The sequence below is a fragment of the Ambystoma mexicanum genome, chromosome 3q (assembly GCF_040938575.1).
Source record: "Ambystoma mexicanum isolate Mex_15411 chromosome 3q, UKY_AmexF1_1, whole genome shotgun sequence".
NCBI classification, from domain to species: domain Eukaryota; kingdom Metazoa; phylum Chordata; class Amphibia; order Caudata; family Ambystomatidae; genus Ambystoma; species Ambystoma mexicanum.
In genome coordinates this window covers 1,224,773,291-1,224,789,502 of record NC_090926.1, presented here as the reverse complement: position 1 = coordinate 1,224,789,502, position 16,212 = coordinate 1,224,773,291, and the positions used below count along the sequence as shown (strand labels likewise).

The following is a 16,212-nucleotide window of genomic DNA, read 5'->3' as shown; positions in this document are numbered from 1 at the left end:
AGGAAATCTCTAAGGGGAAGAAAAATAAAACTAGGAAAAACGAAACCCAATTTCTATAGGTGAAAGGTATACTGGGTGCCCGCTACCATCGAGCAAAAACAACTGTGTGCCTAATTGGATAGCAGGAGTAAAAAAAGGTGTGCCATCAGACCCAGGTTAGTAACCTGAGACTGGGCAAGGGCCCAAACGGAAAACATTCACTGTGCCATGGACACACGGAAAGTTACCCTTTGGTTAGAATCCATATAACCAGCTTTGGGAAGGAAATCTGGGTGACCATAATTCCGCAGCTGCCGGCACAAATAAACCTAGGTAGTAACCTGCCCCAGTTTTCCCAATAGATATCACTGACAGCCCAGATAGACCTTCGAGTAAGATCTCTGGGATTATCTGAGATCCTCGTCGACCATAAGAAACCATCCAGGGCGTAGGGAAGGAGACCAGAAATCTGGGAAGGTGAAATAGGGTATACCAAAATAATCTGGTTCCAGAGTACGTCCACCACAACCTTTGCTCCAATCCTGATGGGGAATCTACCATAATAAGGGATAGGCTATTTGACGATTCCCAGGATGTCGTTACTGCTCCATGGAGGGAGCCCCATCCCATGAGGCCAGGGACCCGATAGTCCCCCTGAGGGTGGTACTCAGTGGGAGGATCTCATGGGGAAGGAGACACCCTATGGGACTAGTGACGACTATCTGTGAGACCACGGAAATAGGAAACACTGAGACTTAGAAGAGTCAGGTCTACCCTATGGAGAATACTAAAAGAAGTACTGGAACAAGGAGGAAGTGCAGAGCCATGAAGACCACTCCTGGAAATACTATTGAGCAGTCTAGTGTTTACTGGATTCCTATTGGCCAAGACTAGTAGAAAAGTGAAGAGGGGCAACCAAACAGGAAGAGAATCAGGGAGCCTGGAGAGCCTGGGAACTTCAAACTGGAAAGACCGCTTAGGGGAGTCTTTGCTGGAAGGACTCCTATGCAAGAGGCACAGAGATTGTGATGGAGTACGGGCAAAGCTGACCAAGAGGAAGGGCCACGGAGGTCACTCCCAAGGCACCCTGAGACCGTCAGCAGATAACAGGCAGGAGAGAAAGTGCGAGGAAGGGTGGCCAGGTGGAGCAAGCCTCAAATCGATTTCTTGCTGCGGAGCGGCCACAGAGGGAGGTGAGCCCATGAGAGAGAGAGTGTGGGACCCCAAGGGAGCTGCTGGAGCAGTCCCTGCCTGAAGAGAGGGGGTAGTTGTGGAGATAGCCTCCAGCTGTCCTGCTCGAACCGCTGCAGAGCTGCCACAGAGGGCAAAGAGCCAGAGTGAGAGAGAGAGAACTGGGGAAAGCAAATGGAGTTACCGAAACACGTGGAGACTCAGCTGAGAACCCGAAGGTACCGGGTTGTTGGAGAAGATCAGAAAGGCACAAGAAGTCTGAGAGATGGGGGCCCCCCCCTTACGAGTTAGCCCATAAAATGCTGGTAATTCCGTCGTACCGTTTCCGGCAACCCGACCGCCAGAATCACAGCCATATTCCAGGTCCCCAGGTGTGCGCTTCCCCCTTGCCGGAAACAGTACTACCGTCATGCTGGAATTACCGGCATGAACCCCAAAATGCTGATGATTCACGCAGAAACATGCCAGTAACAATGATAGCAGCACCTGTACAGCCAGAATCACCGGCACCAGTGATTCTGATGCCAGAAACACTGGTGCCAGAATTACTAACCAGATGTAGCAGCATTGCCAGAACTGGAAGCTCGCCAGTGGCCATTTTGAAAAACACTATCCACTGAATACAAGTTCAAAAACATGCCTGGGAGTGGAAAATATTGGCTAGCAGAGGTTCTGCTCCGCAAGCCACTCTTCAGGAGCCGGAACTCGCTGCACTAACAGATTATGTTGTGCAGCATGCAGAAGAACTATTCGGGCCAGACTACAGGCGCAACAACAAAAGGTGGAAGTCTGAAATATGGCAGGAGGTGGCAGAGATGGTCTCTGCATGCCCCGAGACTGCCACAAGCGGTGAGACAACCTGTGATTGCAGATGCAGAACATACTGTCAGCCCATCGCAGGGCATCCCAGGCCACATGAGGAGGCACAGCGTCACCCCGACCCTGTTGCCCCGGGAGGAAACACGTTCAATAATGCACATGGAGGGTATCGAGGGGGTCGGTGCAGCAAGGGCCAGGACACAAGGTGATGGCGGTAATTAGAATAAGCCCCATGTAAATGTCAAACATATGTCCAAAGAAATAATTCCCCAGGTAAATTACAAATACATGGCCAAGGGAATTGGTCCAATAAATGACGAGCACAGCAAATGGTGCAATCACACACATACACATATGCCAGGGGTCTTGGGCAGAGAAGCCATGCACAAGCACGGTAGACGCTATGCAGTACCCCACACATGGACACGCAAGCGCCAAGAGAGTACAGGACCATACCCATAGCCTCAAAGCACACACAACTACAAGCCACAGTGGCGGACCAACAGTCAATGTGCACTCCCACCACCCACATGTATATGAACGCATCAGAGCAAAATGAACGACAAAACAGCATTTTAGGTGCAGGACACAAACAATGTAGCATCAGTGCAAGCCTGCAGACGTGACTCACTGAAGAATAACTGCATCCTCATTTCACCCCATGAGGCACATCCTCCGACAGGGATACAACTGATCCATCATCAGGCCGGGCAAGTGAAGGCGGGACGGCCGCACCACCATCACCACCCCTACAGCCCAGCAACCACCAGCGGCACAGCCCACTCAACCTGCAACCCAGCACATTCAACATGCGGCCCAGCCCACCCTACCTGTGGTGACGGCTGCACAGCCGCAACAACCAGTGGCAGCTGCCGGACAGTCCACACATGTCTCCAGTGTCCCCACTGTCACACGCGTACACAAACCCGTACACATCAGGCACTGGCCTATACCGGCAGGTACGCCAATGAGGATGCAGAGGAGGGAGGTGACGATGATGATGCCGAGGAGCACTCCCCCTACCCAACGCCAACATTTAGCCCTGCCACCTTGCACAGCCCCGCTCCTCCACCTATGCCTTCCCAGTGAGCTTGCTGCAGGGCAGCACGAGGCATCCCAGCAGCTAACGGACACACCTGGGTCTGGCAAAGTCCCAGTGGGAAAGAAGCAGAAGAAGTGACTTTGATGTTGTGACAATGGGACAATGGGACAGCCTGTTGTTTGGGGTGTGTGGGGACAGGGTGTGGGTGTGTAGGGGTTGTGTGTGGAGAGACGGTGTGTGGGGACAGGGTCTGTTGGGGAGGGGGTGTGTGGGAACAGGGTGTGTGGGAGGGGGAGGGAGGTGTGCGGACAGGGTGTGGTAGCTAGAAACGTTTTGTTCAATACATCTTGGTTTACACCTGAGGCAATGAGTGGACATTCTTTCATTTCGGGCAAGTATTTATTGTGTGTGCGCATCATATGCGGTAAGGTGAATGGGTAGTGCATTGTGAAAGGGGTACTCAGATGAAGTTTTCAATTATTTTTTGATGGGCCATGTTACCACTCCAGTTCTACATGCGCAAATGCCTGGACCTGGCTGGGGCTGCATCGTCCTCATCATCATCATCCTTATCCTCTGGCGGTGGCATGTACATAACTGGGGTCAGGGGTATGTTCCGTATGAGGCAGATGTTGTGCAACATTGCACAGGACAGGACTATCTGCCCCACCTTCTTTGGACTGTACATGGGTGCACCCCCAGAACAGTGTAGGCATCTGTAACAGGCCTTCAGGGGCCCAAATGTCTGCTCTATGGTTGCCCTAGTCCTCCCTTGCACTCTGTTGTATGCCATCCCCTCCTCTGTCTGGGGATCCCTCAGAGGGGTCATCAGCCACAGAAGCAGCAGGTATACAGAGTCACCTGGAAGGGGTGAATACACAAGGTTAGCATTATCTTGCATGTGGCAAGACTGTGTCAATTTGCTATTTCTTACATTTAGCCTGTCAGTGTCGGTTAGCAAAACCATGTTTCTGGTACAATGGTATGGCGGTGCCTTATGCTCCCTGCTGCACACTGAGACAGCCACTGTGTCACATATGTACCGTGCTGGATTCAGCTCCCTGGAATGGATTGCTGGGGGTAGGACATGTGTTGCCACTGACGGACCATAGTGGGGACTCATGAGATACTGGTCCGGTAATAGTGTCGGTATACAGTGTTACTGGCACTTTTTGGGTTGACCGGATGACTTGTAATGAGCCCCAGGGTCTGGGACCCATACCGAGATAAAGAGACTGCCTTACGTGAAGTAAGCAACAAGAACACCTGGCAGGATAGTGAACCAGGTGTACAAGGAAGAAAAAGAAGAATATCCCTCTTTTTCACTGCAGTACCTGGCAGGGAGTGAACCAGGTCAGCCAAAGGGGTCTGGGACCCACTACAGAAAGGAAGAGTAGCCAAACCACTCTTTCCCGTCACTGCAGTACCTGGTAGAGAAGTAAGCCAGGTCTGCCAACCAGGGCCTGGGAACCTGAGCAGATTGGAGGAACAGCTAAACCGCTCTTCCTCGTCGCACTTCCTGGTAGAGAAGTGAACCAGGTCTACCAACCGGGGTCTGGGACCCACACCTAAAGAGTACAAGCCTGAGAAAGGCATGGGGAAGGGAGACATTCCCCCACCTGTTGTGGAGTTACAATATAAGCCTAAGAAATGCCAGGGGAAGAGAGAAATTGTCCCATCAGTTGCCAGACTGTCACAAGCCTGAGAAAGGCCAGGGGAAGGGAGACATTCCCCCACCAGTAGAAAAGGAACTTTTTCGTTTGAAGAACTTTCAACCCCAGAACTGCTCATTGGCCAGACGAAGTGAACCAGTCCCTCTAGACCAAAGAGACACATCATTTATTTAGTTTATTTAAGAATGCAAGGGACAGAGTTAGGGTTTTGACATGATGGTGGACTTTTTAGTTGCTTCAGACATCCTGACATTTGCATTCATACTTTTAGTTGAGGCAGGACAACCTGTCTGAGAGTTAGGGCAAGACAGGGTTTTCTTTTCATATTTTTACTTAATAAAACTCTTTGCCACTGTGTAAGAGTCCTACTTCCACACCCTTACAACTCCTATACCAATACCTCTTTTGAAGGAGGAGGAAAGAGCTCGCATAATTGTAGACCAGGAGATTTTGAAGGAAAGCTCTACTAAAGCGGGCATCCTGATCCGACAGAGAGTCTAGGCAATACTGTTTTGAGAACGTGTCTAGTGAAGACCATGTTTCGGTAAATGTCTAGAGTTGGTGGTCCTCTCTGGAGTGCCAATGTTACAGCTACACTACTAGTGATGTGTACTCTTAGTCTTCCGGGGATGTCTTTCCTTGCCATGGTGTAGCATTCTGAGATACATAGATTATCCACCTAGACAGTGTCTGCTTGGAGACTCCCCTCCGTAACTTGGGACCGGCATAGCATACAAAAAGCTGGTCTTCTAACCTGAAGCTACTTGTTCTGGCAATATAGACACTTAAGCCGTTTTTGGATCCAGTCTATGCAACCTCTCCTCTTCCTTGGAAGGGGGATGGAAGACAGACAAGATAATTTTCTTTAGAAGAGGAAACTCAGATATTGAAGTCGAGTTAGTTGCAGTGTGCTCCCAAGCCTTCTAAAGATGGAGAATCATGATTGTGATTTCATGTAGATGTTTCAAGAAATCCTTTCCTTGCCTACGATTGGTGATGTCTGCCCACCAGAACACTTCATTCCACTGGAGGACTTCAGAACCACTATCCACACCCATACAATCTCCCACATTGATGGGGAAAATGATTTCCTCCCCAGCGTTCCGGCAACTGACTTTGCCCCACTTAGGTCCACCCCAACAAGAAATTAAAAACACATTTCTTCCTATCCTCTGCTGCCTTATAGAGCTTATAGTCACTGCCTAATACGCAACCACTGCTCACACACATGGCTACCTAGCTGCAAAAATCTGTACCTCAGGTGGGTTGCACTCTTCCAATAGCTAGGCCATCACTAGGCTCCAGGCGAAACTTGCTCGCAAGGAAAGAAAATAGGAAATAGGCTGTCAACGACTGTCCTCAACTGCCAGGCGAAACGGCACGCAAGGAAAGAAAATAGGAAATAGGCTGTCAACGACTGTCCTCACTTCCTCTTATCAAAGGGATCTTGGAGTGGAGAGACAAGGGCTCTCCGAGTCACCACGCCTCCACCTGATATGATGCATGTTGGAGGTGGAAGTGCCAGGTAGGGTAACATCTGAGAGGAAAAAAACACAACCGGGGAAAAACCTATGACAGCAACTTGGAAGCTTGTGGAAACAAGAGCTAATCCGGTCGACACATTTCTTGTGGAATGGCAATAGGGAAACAACTCGCCACAGAAGGAAATGGTGCGCGCTGACGGAGGATCAGACCAGGTCAGAATCTGGATGGATGAGTAGAAACAGAAAGAGAGACAGACAGAAACCGCCAAACATACCAGCAGCATAACAGCGCACCATCCTTCGATCAGGATGTATATTAAGATTCATGGTTCAGCGGTAAGGACCGGGTAACCAATGGGTGGTATGATGGTCGTAGCAATAGATGACCCATGGCCACTACCATCTTGTGTGGGGATTCTCATGGCCCTACCACCCCTGTTGCTATAGATACCATGTCTAGGCGGTAGAGATCTCTGACACAGGCGTTCTCTGCTAGGACCCAGTCTACAGGAAAACCATTCCGTTGGCAATCCAGACCGAGCCGACACTTTTGCAGTTGTCAGGTACTCAAAAACTCTTCAGACAATACCTTGGTGTCAACTAGACTCTCTGATTTCCTGCATCAGATTGCTGGAGCATTCCATGCCACACATTGTAACCCACCCCTCCTCCTTACTTCATTTGTTACCATCAACAGCATTTACAGCGCTGCATGACTTTCTAGATAGATTTGCATATAAAACACCAAATACAAATAGTATGGACTTCCAGTACTCCCTAATTGTGACCTGATTTTCAGAGTTGCTATCTACTTGGTGCTATTGGTCACCCAGCTTCTCCTAGACCCGTCCCATCATAATCCTGCAATTAGGATCAATCGAAATGCATGAGAACACTGCTCCTGCAAATCCCTTTACTTCTCTCAATGAAGCTTTTGACTTGAGATTGAGCGCTGGGGCCATGTCTCTTTTCTTTTGAGCTCTCTGTAAAGTTGGAGTAGCCAAACCTAATTCAGTGTTTATTATGCTGTCTAGAAATTGAATGGGGGTTTTGTAGCTGTGATTTTTTTACATTTATCTGCTATCCCAAGTCTAGAAAGGTTTTTTCCACCAATTGAACATCCTGTGGTATTATGACCTAGAAACGAGCTCTTACGAGACAGAAATCCAAATATTGTGGCGCATGCGCATTGCTCCTTCTCAGCAAGTCAACACTACTGCCAAGCATTTAGTGAGTACCTTTGGTGAAGGTGTCAGACGAAAGGAAAGAAACTTTTACTGATACTGTCGTTCCCACATTAAGAATCTTTGCACATTTCTGTGAATTGGTTGTATCCTTATGTGCAGGCAAACATCCTGCAAGGCAATGATGCAAACAAATTCCCCTTTGTCGATGGAGGGCAGCATGTCCTAAACACGTTGCATCCCGAACAATATACTTGTTCAGCTGTCTTGGAACCAGAATAGGTATGTAACCTACCCTTTTTCTTTCCTTGAATTTGGGAACCAGAAAATAATCAAGGAACTCGACTGGTACCAGAAGAGAAGAATTTTCTCTCAACTTCGGTTTATTGTGCTTGTGTCCTCATTCTATTCCTTCAATGTTTTCTATGCTTTGAAGAAAGAACCTAGAGCTTAAGGCGGCGCTGGTACTGGATATTTTAAAGCCTTCTTTCAGCTAAGGTGGGCTTCAACTCAGGATCGTCCATTGTAAGGCTTGAGGAAGGCTTAGAAATAACTGGTTCAGATGTCTGCTTGGTATACTTGTGTATGGGCGTGAAGTCGTGTGCCCCTAGAAACAGCATTTGTTGAGACAACGTCATGATGACTTCGTAATTGAGAGAGAAGCTTAATGATATTATACAGGCTTCTATGGCCCTTGTGTGTTGTTTGCCTTGTATGAGGGATGGTGCTCTAATCAGCAAGTCGTCCAAATAAGGGTAGACATGGATCCCTGACTTCCTGAGGTGTGCCGCCACAGGGGCAAGGCATTTTCGTAAATACCCTTGAGGCAGATAGAAGCCAAAGATGAGAACTCCGAATTGCAGCTTGCCACCACAAAGAGCAGGAATTTGGAATGACGGAAGTGAATGGTGACGTGGAAATAGGCGCCGTCCATGTCTTGGGATGATAGAAAGTCTCCTGTGGCAAGCTGGAAGTGAATTTTTGTAGCGTGACCAATGGAAATGACTGAGAAAGGAGGAATGTATTTAGGTATCTTAGGTCGAGGATGACTCGCCACCCATCTGACATTTTTCGCATCAGGAAATAACGTGAGCAGACATCATGATTCTGTTGGGAAATAGGGACTCGCTCTATAGCTTCTTTGGACAGAAGCAAGAGTACTTCTAGCTGAAGCATATGAAGACGTTGTTGCAGTTTGCCAGTGCAAGAGGGTGGAGGGTTACAGGTGGCCTTTGAACGAATTAGAGGGTGTTGCCCTGGTTTACTATCAAAAACTCCAATTTTTCTGATGTTTCTTTGTTTCCATCGATGTTGGAATGAAGACAGACGCCCTCCCACTGGAATGTTGAAATGGAAGGGAGGCTCTAGGCCGGCGTCATTCCTGCTTGTTGGACTGGCTTTTAGGTTAATAAGAGTAACAGCGGCTGTAGGCATCTCAGTATTGTTGTGATCGAGCATCGTACTGCTAACTTGATGTCGTACAATGTCCATCTGTAGGATATATTTTATTTATACGGCGCTCATACACAGGTGTTTCAGAGCGCGGTATGATGAACAGTAGTCCCTTCTGGATCTGGAGACATGGTGTTGCTTAGATGAAAAAGACGGAAATGGCCTTCTTTGCTGCCGAGTGCCTAGGGGACTGGCTGTTTGTGTCCATTTTAATGACTTGCAACTTGCAAAGTATCATCGACTTTTTTGCCAAAAGGGTATATTAACGACCTAGGCCTTTAGATCTGGTCTAACTTTTCTTGCCGTTAGCCAACTTTAGCATTGCAGGATTACGCTGTTGCCAATTTGGCAGAATCCTGTGTTGGCAGTATAAACCGTCACTGAGATGGCGTTTTCAGAGGCAGATTCACACTCCATAAGCAGTGCAAAAGCTTCCTGTTTATTGTCAGGGAGGAACTTCAGGATGGGACCGAATTTGAACCAAAGTTCTCGGTCATATCTTGCCAGGATGGCGAGCCAGTTGGCGGCCTAGATTGTGGTAGCCGCACGGAAATTATTCTCTTGCCCAAATCCTCTTGCTGCCTGCTTTCTTTGTCTGGAGGTACTGCACATGGTGATGAGCTGTCAGTCAATCTCTTTTGAGCCTCTGCAGAATCAACAGAGTTGGGGCTAGGCTGAGTGTTAAGGCATTTGGGGGCATTGTCTTTTCTTTGGCAGAGCCGTGAAAGGATTCTTCATGGCAACTATCGCATCCGCCCATATGTCATTCAAGATTGGAATGGACACCACTGACTTCCATGATTTTTCCCTCCTTTGGCAAAAGGAACCGTTCTTACTTTGCTCAGTCGGAGGAGGTAACTCGTCTTTACTGCTTTAGTCATGGTAGAATGCAAAGTTCCAATATTATCCGGAGGTGAATCTCTTGACCGAAGCTCCTTCAGCTCTCCATCAGCGAGCACAAGTTCATCGTACCACTCTGTACAGGAGGAGTGAGTGGAGGCCGTATCAGATATGTATCTGCATGTAAATTTGTGTCTGAGGAAACAGCTTGAGACTGTCGTTCCTCTGCAAGAGGGAGTGGCTGATGATGGCACAGAGGTCAAGACTGAGACGCACAGTAGGTGTAGGGACTGGTAGCAGAGGAATAGTTGAGAGCCTTGTTTGGAGCTCTAGCACTAGAGTTTGTAGGGTGCATAACATGTCCATAGACAGTAAATGTGCCTCAGATGGTGGTTGGAGGTGCCTGGATGTATCCTCCAGTCCAGCTCGAGATTGACGGACCACAGCAGTTGCAGGAGTCCAAGTTGTCATGAAGGCTGGGATAGATAACTTTTGCCTTTGTGGGGGCCTCCACGATCCTAGTACAGATGATGATGTCATGGTGTAGGCCGCATCCCACTCTATTTGATGCCATCCTGTCTGGAGGATAAATGTGTCACGCTGCACCATGGGAGATAGCAGCATTAGGGATGTCATCCTGTGTGAGGGAATTTGCGTTGCAAACTCTTTCGTGGAAGAATCCATCAGCCAAGAGTCTCCTGAAATGTTTGAGGCCCACAACTTTGGTGCGTCACAGGACTTTCCCCCCATTTTCCTAGGCAGTCGGTTGGCCATTTTGTGGGGACCATCACCATTGGACTACTTGAGAACTGGAGTGCCTTTACATGCCATTGTGTATCCCTTCTTACCAGGTGTTTTAGGGACAAGCTGGCCTTTCTTTGATGACATGAAGCCAAACACCTTAGATCCCTTAAATCTCCCAGAGAGCACCATGGCAAAGGGGGCTGACTATACCTCAGACAGAGACCCGGAAGGTACCCTGCCAGTGCCAGAAAAAGGAAAAAAGAAAATGTAAACCTGGGCAGTGCTTCAAACGATTAGTCCAAACAAGCAGTAAAAAGGACTGTGGGAGCTGGCACACGTTGCATGCTCAAAGCACTTAAGTGAAAAGGTTATTTGAAGTGCAAAAAAGGCTCCTGTCCTGACCCTGTGGGATATACTCCCATAGGTACAGCGGAAAGGGGGCAGGATGTAGGCGAAAGGAGTGGTGAGCCATGATTGTGCTCATCCCTGAAGATGCACCTGCAACCTCTTTCAGGGATCACAAGATCAGTCCCAAACAGGAGATTCCTTCGGACACGCATCAAAGTATTCCCAGAGACAACCCCCATAAGTATAAGTGTTTTCTATAACCAATTGACAAACATGTCCATCAAAGGTATTGATAAGACAGACAGCAATTTTCGTGAAATGATTTAACAGAGGCAAGCATCTGTCCCATTACGAGGCTCCTGGGACCAATCATGAGGGTTCTGTAGGAAACCCTAATGCGTCAAATGGGGGGTAACCAAGAGTGCAATCCCAACAAAAATATAAATATTATTTCCACCACCCATTGCATACACTAAGGGGCCTTCAAAGAAAAACAATGTTGCACACCTTAATAGTATTTGGTATAAAACGCACTGCGCTGTCAAAATATACGTGCCTGCTTATTCTTATCAAACAGATCACACGATGGGACAGAGAAACCACACCAAACTAGAACCATGAACACACACTCCAGAAAAATCAAATGTCCATCAAGAAATTATTTTAATGTTCTTATTTCAAAATAAAAAAGTTATATAACAAAAAAAAGAAATGCACACCTAAACTTCACCTCAAGACATATAAGCTATTCCCTGCATAAACAGCATAATTATGAGAAAGAGATGGTAATCTCATGACCACTAAGAGAGGAGCAACAATCGAATGCCTGCGCATCGATGCAGGAATGCTTCAGAAGAGCACTTCATCCCCATTAGAAGTGGTTCCAAACACAAAGAGGCAGCATGTCAATCAGTGGGTGCTTCAAATAAAGCCCCATGATTTCCAGCAAGAAAGGGTATCTGTAGTGTGAGATGCCATAGAGGGAAACAGCACGGCTCATAAACCTGTCAAAGTGTGCTTCATAAACACATTTCATATAATTCATAAGGAGACATTTCAGAGGATAAATACAACATCTCAATCAAGACAATGCGGAAGGGATGACCTCATCATATCTATCAAGCGATCCTCCAGGGACAGAGCCATATGTTTCAAACCCTCATATGTCCCAGAGTGCAATTAAACCATGCCCATCAAAAAATCCCAATAAGACACAACCTGTTCAATATTTCTAGAGATCCCCCAGGGACAGACCCATGTGTTTCCCATCCAGCTATGTTCCCTCTGAACATCAGGAAATCCCTTTGAGATACATCCCATAATATCTTGTGAAGGAGGGCTTACAGGCAGATATCATTACACCACACACCCTGGCACATTTGTGCTAAAAATGCCCCAGAGAAATAATCGGCTTCGCTGCTAGAAGCGCATGCTTGCAGAGGAGACATCACCTTCCCAACATGTGTTTGCACATTCCTGCCTTAGTTAACACCCACTGAATACTTTTCTGGAAAATGTGTTCTCAGATGTATTTTTAGTACCAGGTAGTGTACGTAAGCAGATGGGCAGTTTTTCATTGGAAGAGAGCGAGTGGGAGTGTGCAATACAAACAGAAATGGAAAAATAACAGAGAGGGAGATAATTTCCCTAACGTATTACTTGTTTACCTAGTTACGGGTCCCTTGGAAATAAAAACCTGATGTCAAACTAGCAACGAGCCTCACCTTTGGGAAGCGCTCCTTGTACACATGGTTCATCATCACGATCTCGTTGTCGTGCGAGGATGGAGAACGGCCCGGGCTGCAAGAGACACAAAAAAAGAACACGTTACAGTCAACCTTACCTCTGGCAGCCACTCGCCTCCTCTTTGGCACAGCAGTGGTGTCCAAAAAGAGACAATGATTCAAAAGCTTTTAACATCTCTTAAAAAGAGAAAATAAAAATATCACATTTAATGTTTCCTGGCTGCATGCTGTTGTCCAGACAGAACATTCCGCTCTGGAGTATCTCTCATTGCTGGAACATGTGCCTGCCATTAACATTTAAACAGAACATCAAGATCTGTTCATCTTCTTCACAACCATGCCCGACGGTCATAACCAAAACAATTCCCCTTACTCTTATCCGGAGGACTTTCACCTGGCTGTGCAAGGAATTGCTCTTCCATTCCAGTTGGAAACGGAATTGACACCAACATGGTCTCCATTAACAGATTGTATCTGCTCCATCCCGTTGAGATATACATGGCTTCCAACGGAGCAAGGAATGGATGCATTCCATAAGGTCACAGGAACCTGAGCCAGACTCTGTATCACGAAAGCGTACAGTAGCACAATCCAGCGCACGTGTTTAGCATGGGAATCAAACGGTTTATAGAATAAGCATTGCAGTGTGTATGCAAGAGGCATTCCCATACTGGAGTAGGATTCTTACAGATAAGGAAAGGTTCATTACCAGTAACCCTTGCTCTTTCATATGGTTATCTTGTTCGTGTTTTATAACCCAATGATATGAGGTTTCCAAGGGTTATTTATATGTAGGAGTCTACGTTCGAGAAGAAACATTTCTGTTGTTCCATGAAAATGTACAAAAGCTTTGTTCCTGCTATACAGAAATATCTGATTTTGGTGGTTTAAGCAAAGTTGCAGGTACTGTACCTGTTAAATGATCACACTGGACACAGGCAACATTGTTTCCTCTCTCTGCTCGCAAACTATGTATTACCCTGTAAGCTATGTTTTTTCCACCTGATAACAGATCAATTTCCTCCTCTACCTCTGCCAATGACTGCCACTTCTCCTCTAAAATTACCAAAATATGGAACTCCTTATCCACACTTCTTTCCCTCCCACCCCTCCCTCATTCTCCCCTCCTATCTTCACCACATTGTCCTATCTTGATTTTCACTCATCTCCATCACTGTACATCTAATCATTCTTCGCTTTGCCAACCTATCCAACACTCCAATTTCCATTTGCAGCAATAATTGTTAAAGACCTTGCACCAGCTACCTCTGCTCACCTATCTGACTTAATGAACATATCTCTCACTACTGATCTTACCAGCCTGTTAAAAAGAGCCAGTTATACCTCAGAGTTGTCTGTCATCTACCATACAACTAAAAAATACGCAAGAGGGTGGTCTTCAATGGCATCGTAAACTATCTCATACACTCACTTGTTAACCCCTTTCAATTTGCATTCCATGTCCAAAAAAACACAGTCACCACTCATCCACCTCTCCTCCATTCTCATCCTTATAGATCTTTCCTCTGCCTTTGACACTGAAGATCATCCCTCCCTCCATCAAACCCCATCCTTCCTTCCTTGGCTTTAAGTACACTGTATGGATTGTGTCTTCCTAGCTCTCTGGCCGCTCCTTCTCTAGCTCAAGGGAGGAACACCAGTACCTTGCCCATTCCATTGTTGTTCCTCAACAAACAGTCCTTCTAGGCCCACTTGTTTTCACAGTAGCTGTAAAACTGCACCTGCAGAGCTCCCAGTAAATGTTGAAGTGACTCAATAGTATAACGCAGTAGCGTCTAATATCAGTCTCTATCTGATCCGTTCATACGCTGTAGATGCATGCATGCGCAAGAGAGGTGTATATTGATAACTGTTTAATCTAATATTAAATTGACGTTCGTCAGCAGTGGCGCCAGCCATTGCAAGAGAGCCTTTCATGGAATGCCCTTGCTTTCTCCGAATCATTGCCCCTAACGGTGGCTGAGGGAGGGAGGAAAGGCCTAAGGCCTACTTTCTCTTACAGGGCATGACAGCCCAACTGCGGCCCTTTCCCCTGGTTCCGGGGTCTCCTCAGCGCGCCGTTTGAAGGCCGCGCACGCGCTAGACTCTCTCCCGTTTGCTCGCAGTGGCGCCATGGCGGGCGTCAGCAGAAGGCCGCGCACACGCTAAACTCTCGCGCTCACCTGAGGCTGCGGGACCGAGGACGCACGGCGGGTGAGCGTCGCCCTCCGTCGTCGTCGGTGATGCTCTCCGTGCTGCCAAAGTGTTTGGACAGGAAGTGCAGCTCGTCCATGGTGGGCTGGTAAGGGAGTTGGTGAAGGCGCTCCTGCGATGAACTGGAAGACTGTAAGAGAAAGGCGCAAGAGTTAGAGGCCAGCAACAGGCTGGGGGAAAAGGTGCATCTAAAAACAATGGGCCATGGGGGTAAGGCCGGGCCCCCAACTAAGTAGACAGTCACTACTGATTTGCAACACTATTATTTTGTACAAACTATGGAAATCCAATGAATGGAAAATAAACGATTTCTAAAGGTTCTAGAGAATAGTGTGAAACCACAACAGAATCAGTTAACATTATGTATCAAAAGAAATAACATTACTCATTTTACAGCATAATGCCATACTGGAATTAGTGCAAGTAGTAGGTATTTAAGTTAAACAAGCATTGTCAAAGCGAACACTGTTGGCTTCTGTGTAGCATACATGCCATCATTCAGACACATCTGGGAGGGAGATTTCACTGGGAAATCGGGAGACAAACATTTTCCCATAGGAATGCATTGGGGCTACAGCTATTTCAGGCGGGAGACAGTGAAAAATAGCAATATTTTTCACCAAAAACTCGGGAGTCACCCGCCTAAATCGGGAGGGTTTGGCATTTATGGTGTAGGCATGGGCTAGGCATATTGGTACTGCCGGGCCAAATGCAGATGGTGATCCCCGCTCCAACCCCCCTACGCCCACAAACCTTTCTAATACCTAAACCCAACCCCCATCTACATTTGGGTGAAATATGGTACAAAAACATGTGAACAAATGGGCCTCGAAAAAAATTATCTGCCATGAAATGGGCTAGTTCCAAAAATGCATGAGTACCGGGCTCGTGATGTCAGTACCTGACAGAGCCTATCTAATACCTATATATAAATCAAAATGGTTGGATTTGCCAATGCTTGTTTCTGGACTTCAGTGCAAGGAACAGATGAGAAGATACACATATTGTTTAGAAATCAAATGGGTGAAGGCACACTTGGTTAAGCCATTATGTTCATTGCACCAGGAGTTAATTTACTGTGGCCAATAAATCATCCCCTCTTTCTGTCTTCCGACAGAACACTTTATAAAAGTCCTCTTTTTCTTTGGCCCCTCCCCCTCATAGCTCTAGGTATAAAGTACCTGACCCATCCCATAAGCCTCCTTTTCTTGCCTCTTTGTGGAGTGCCTGCCCTAAAGCTCTGTTGTCATCCCAGGACTCTGCCAGCCTTTTTGTAGCCCTTTGTCTTTCTGTTTACCAGCGATTGGACAGGTCCACACTCATGACTTCTGATGGATAGTAGTCAGTGGGTTAAGGCTCGAGCGGGTGACCTTTTGTGGAAGGCTCTTCATTTATTTCATTTGTAAAGCGCTCATACAACCTGGAGGCATTGAGGCGCTGTTGCAGGTACAAGTCCAAAGAGGCACGCTTAGTCTAATAATAAAGTATTAGTAGCAG

The 16,212-nt window shown here is 47.1% G+C and overlaps 1 protein-coding gene across 3 annotated transcripts in view; it reads right to left on the bottom strand.

Annotated features, from left to right (window-relative positions):
- Nucleotides 1-16,212, bottom strand: part of MAST1 (microtubule associated serine/threonine kinase 1) — a 1,484,042-nt gene that overhangs the window by 756,203 nt on the left and 711,627 nt on the right. For all 3 annotated transcript variants that reach the window (XM_069604134.1, XM_069604135.1, XM_069604136.1), the window contains 2 exons: nt 14,685-14,845; nt 12,481-12,556 (listed from right to left, as the gene is read on the bottom strand). In XM_069604134.1, the coding sequence (XP_069460235.1) occupies nt 12,481-12,556; nt 14,685-14,845 (237 nt within the window). The remainder of the gene's footprint in view (nt 1-12,480; nt 12,557-14,684; nt 14,846-16,212) is intronic.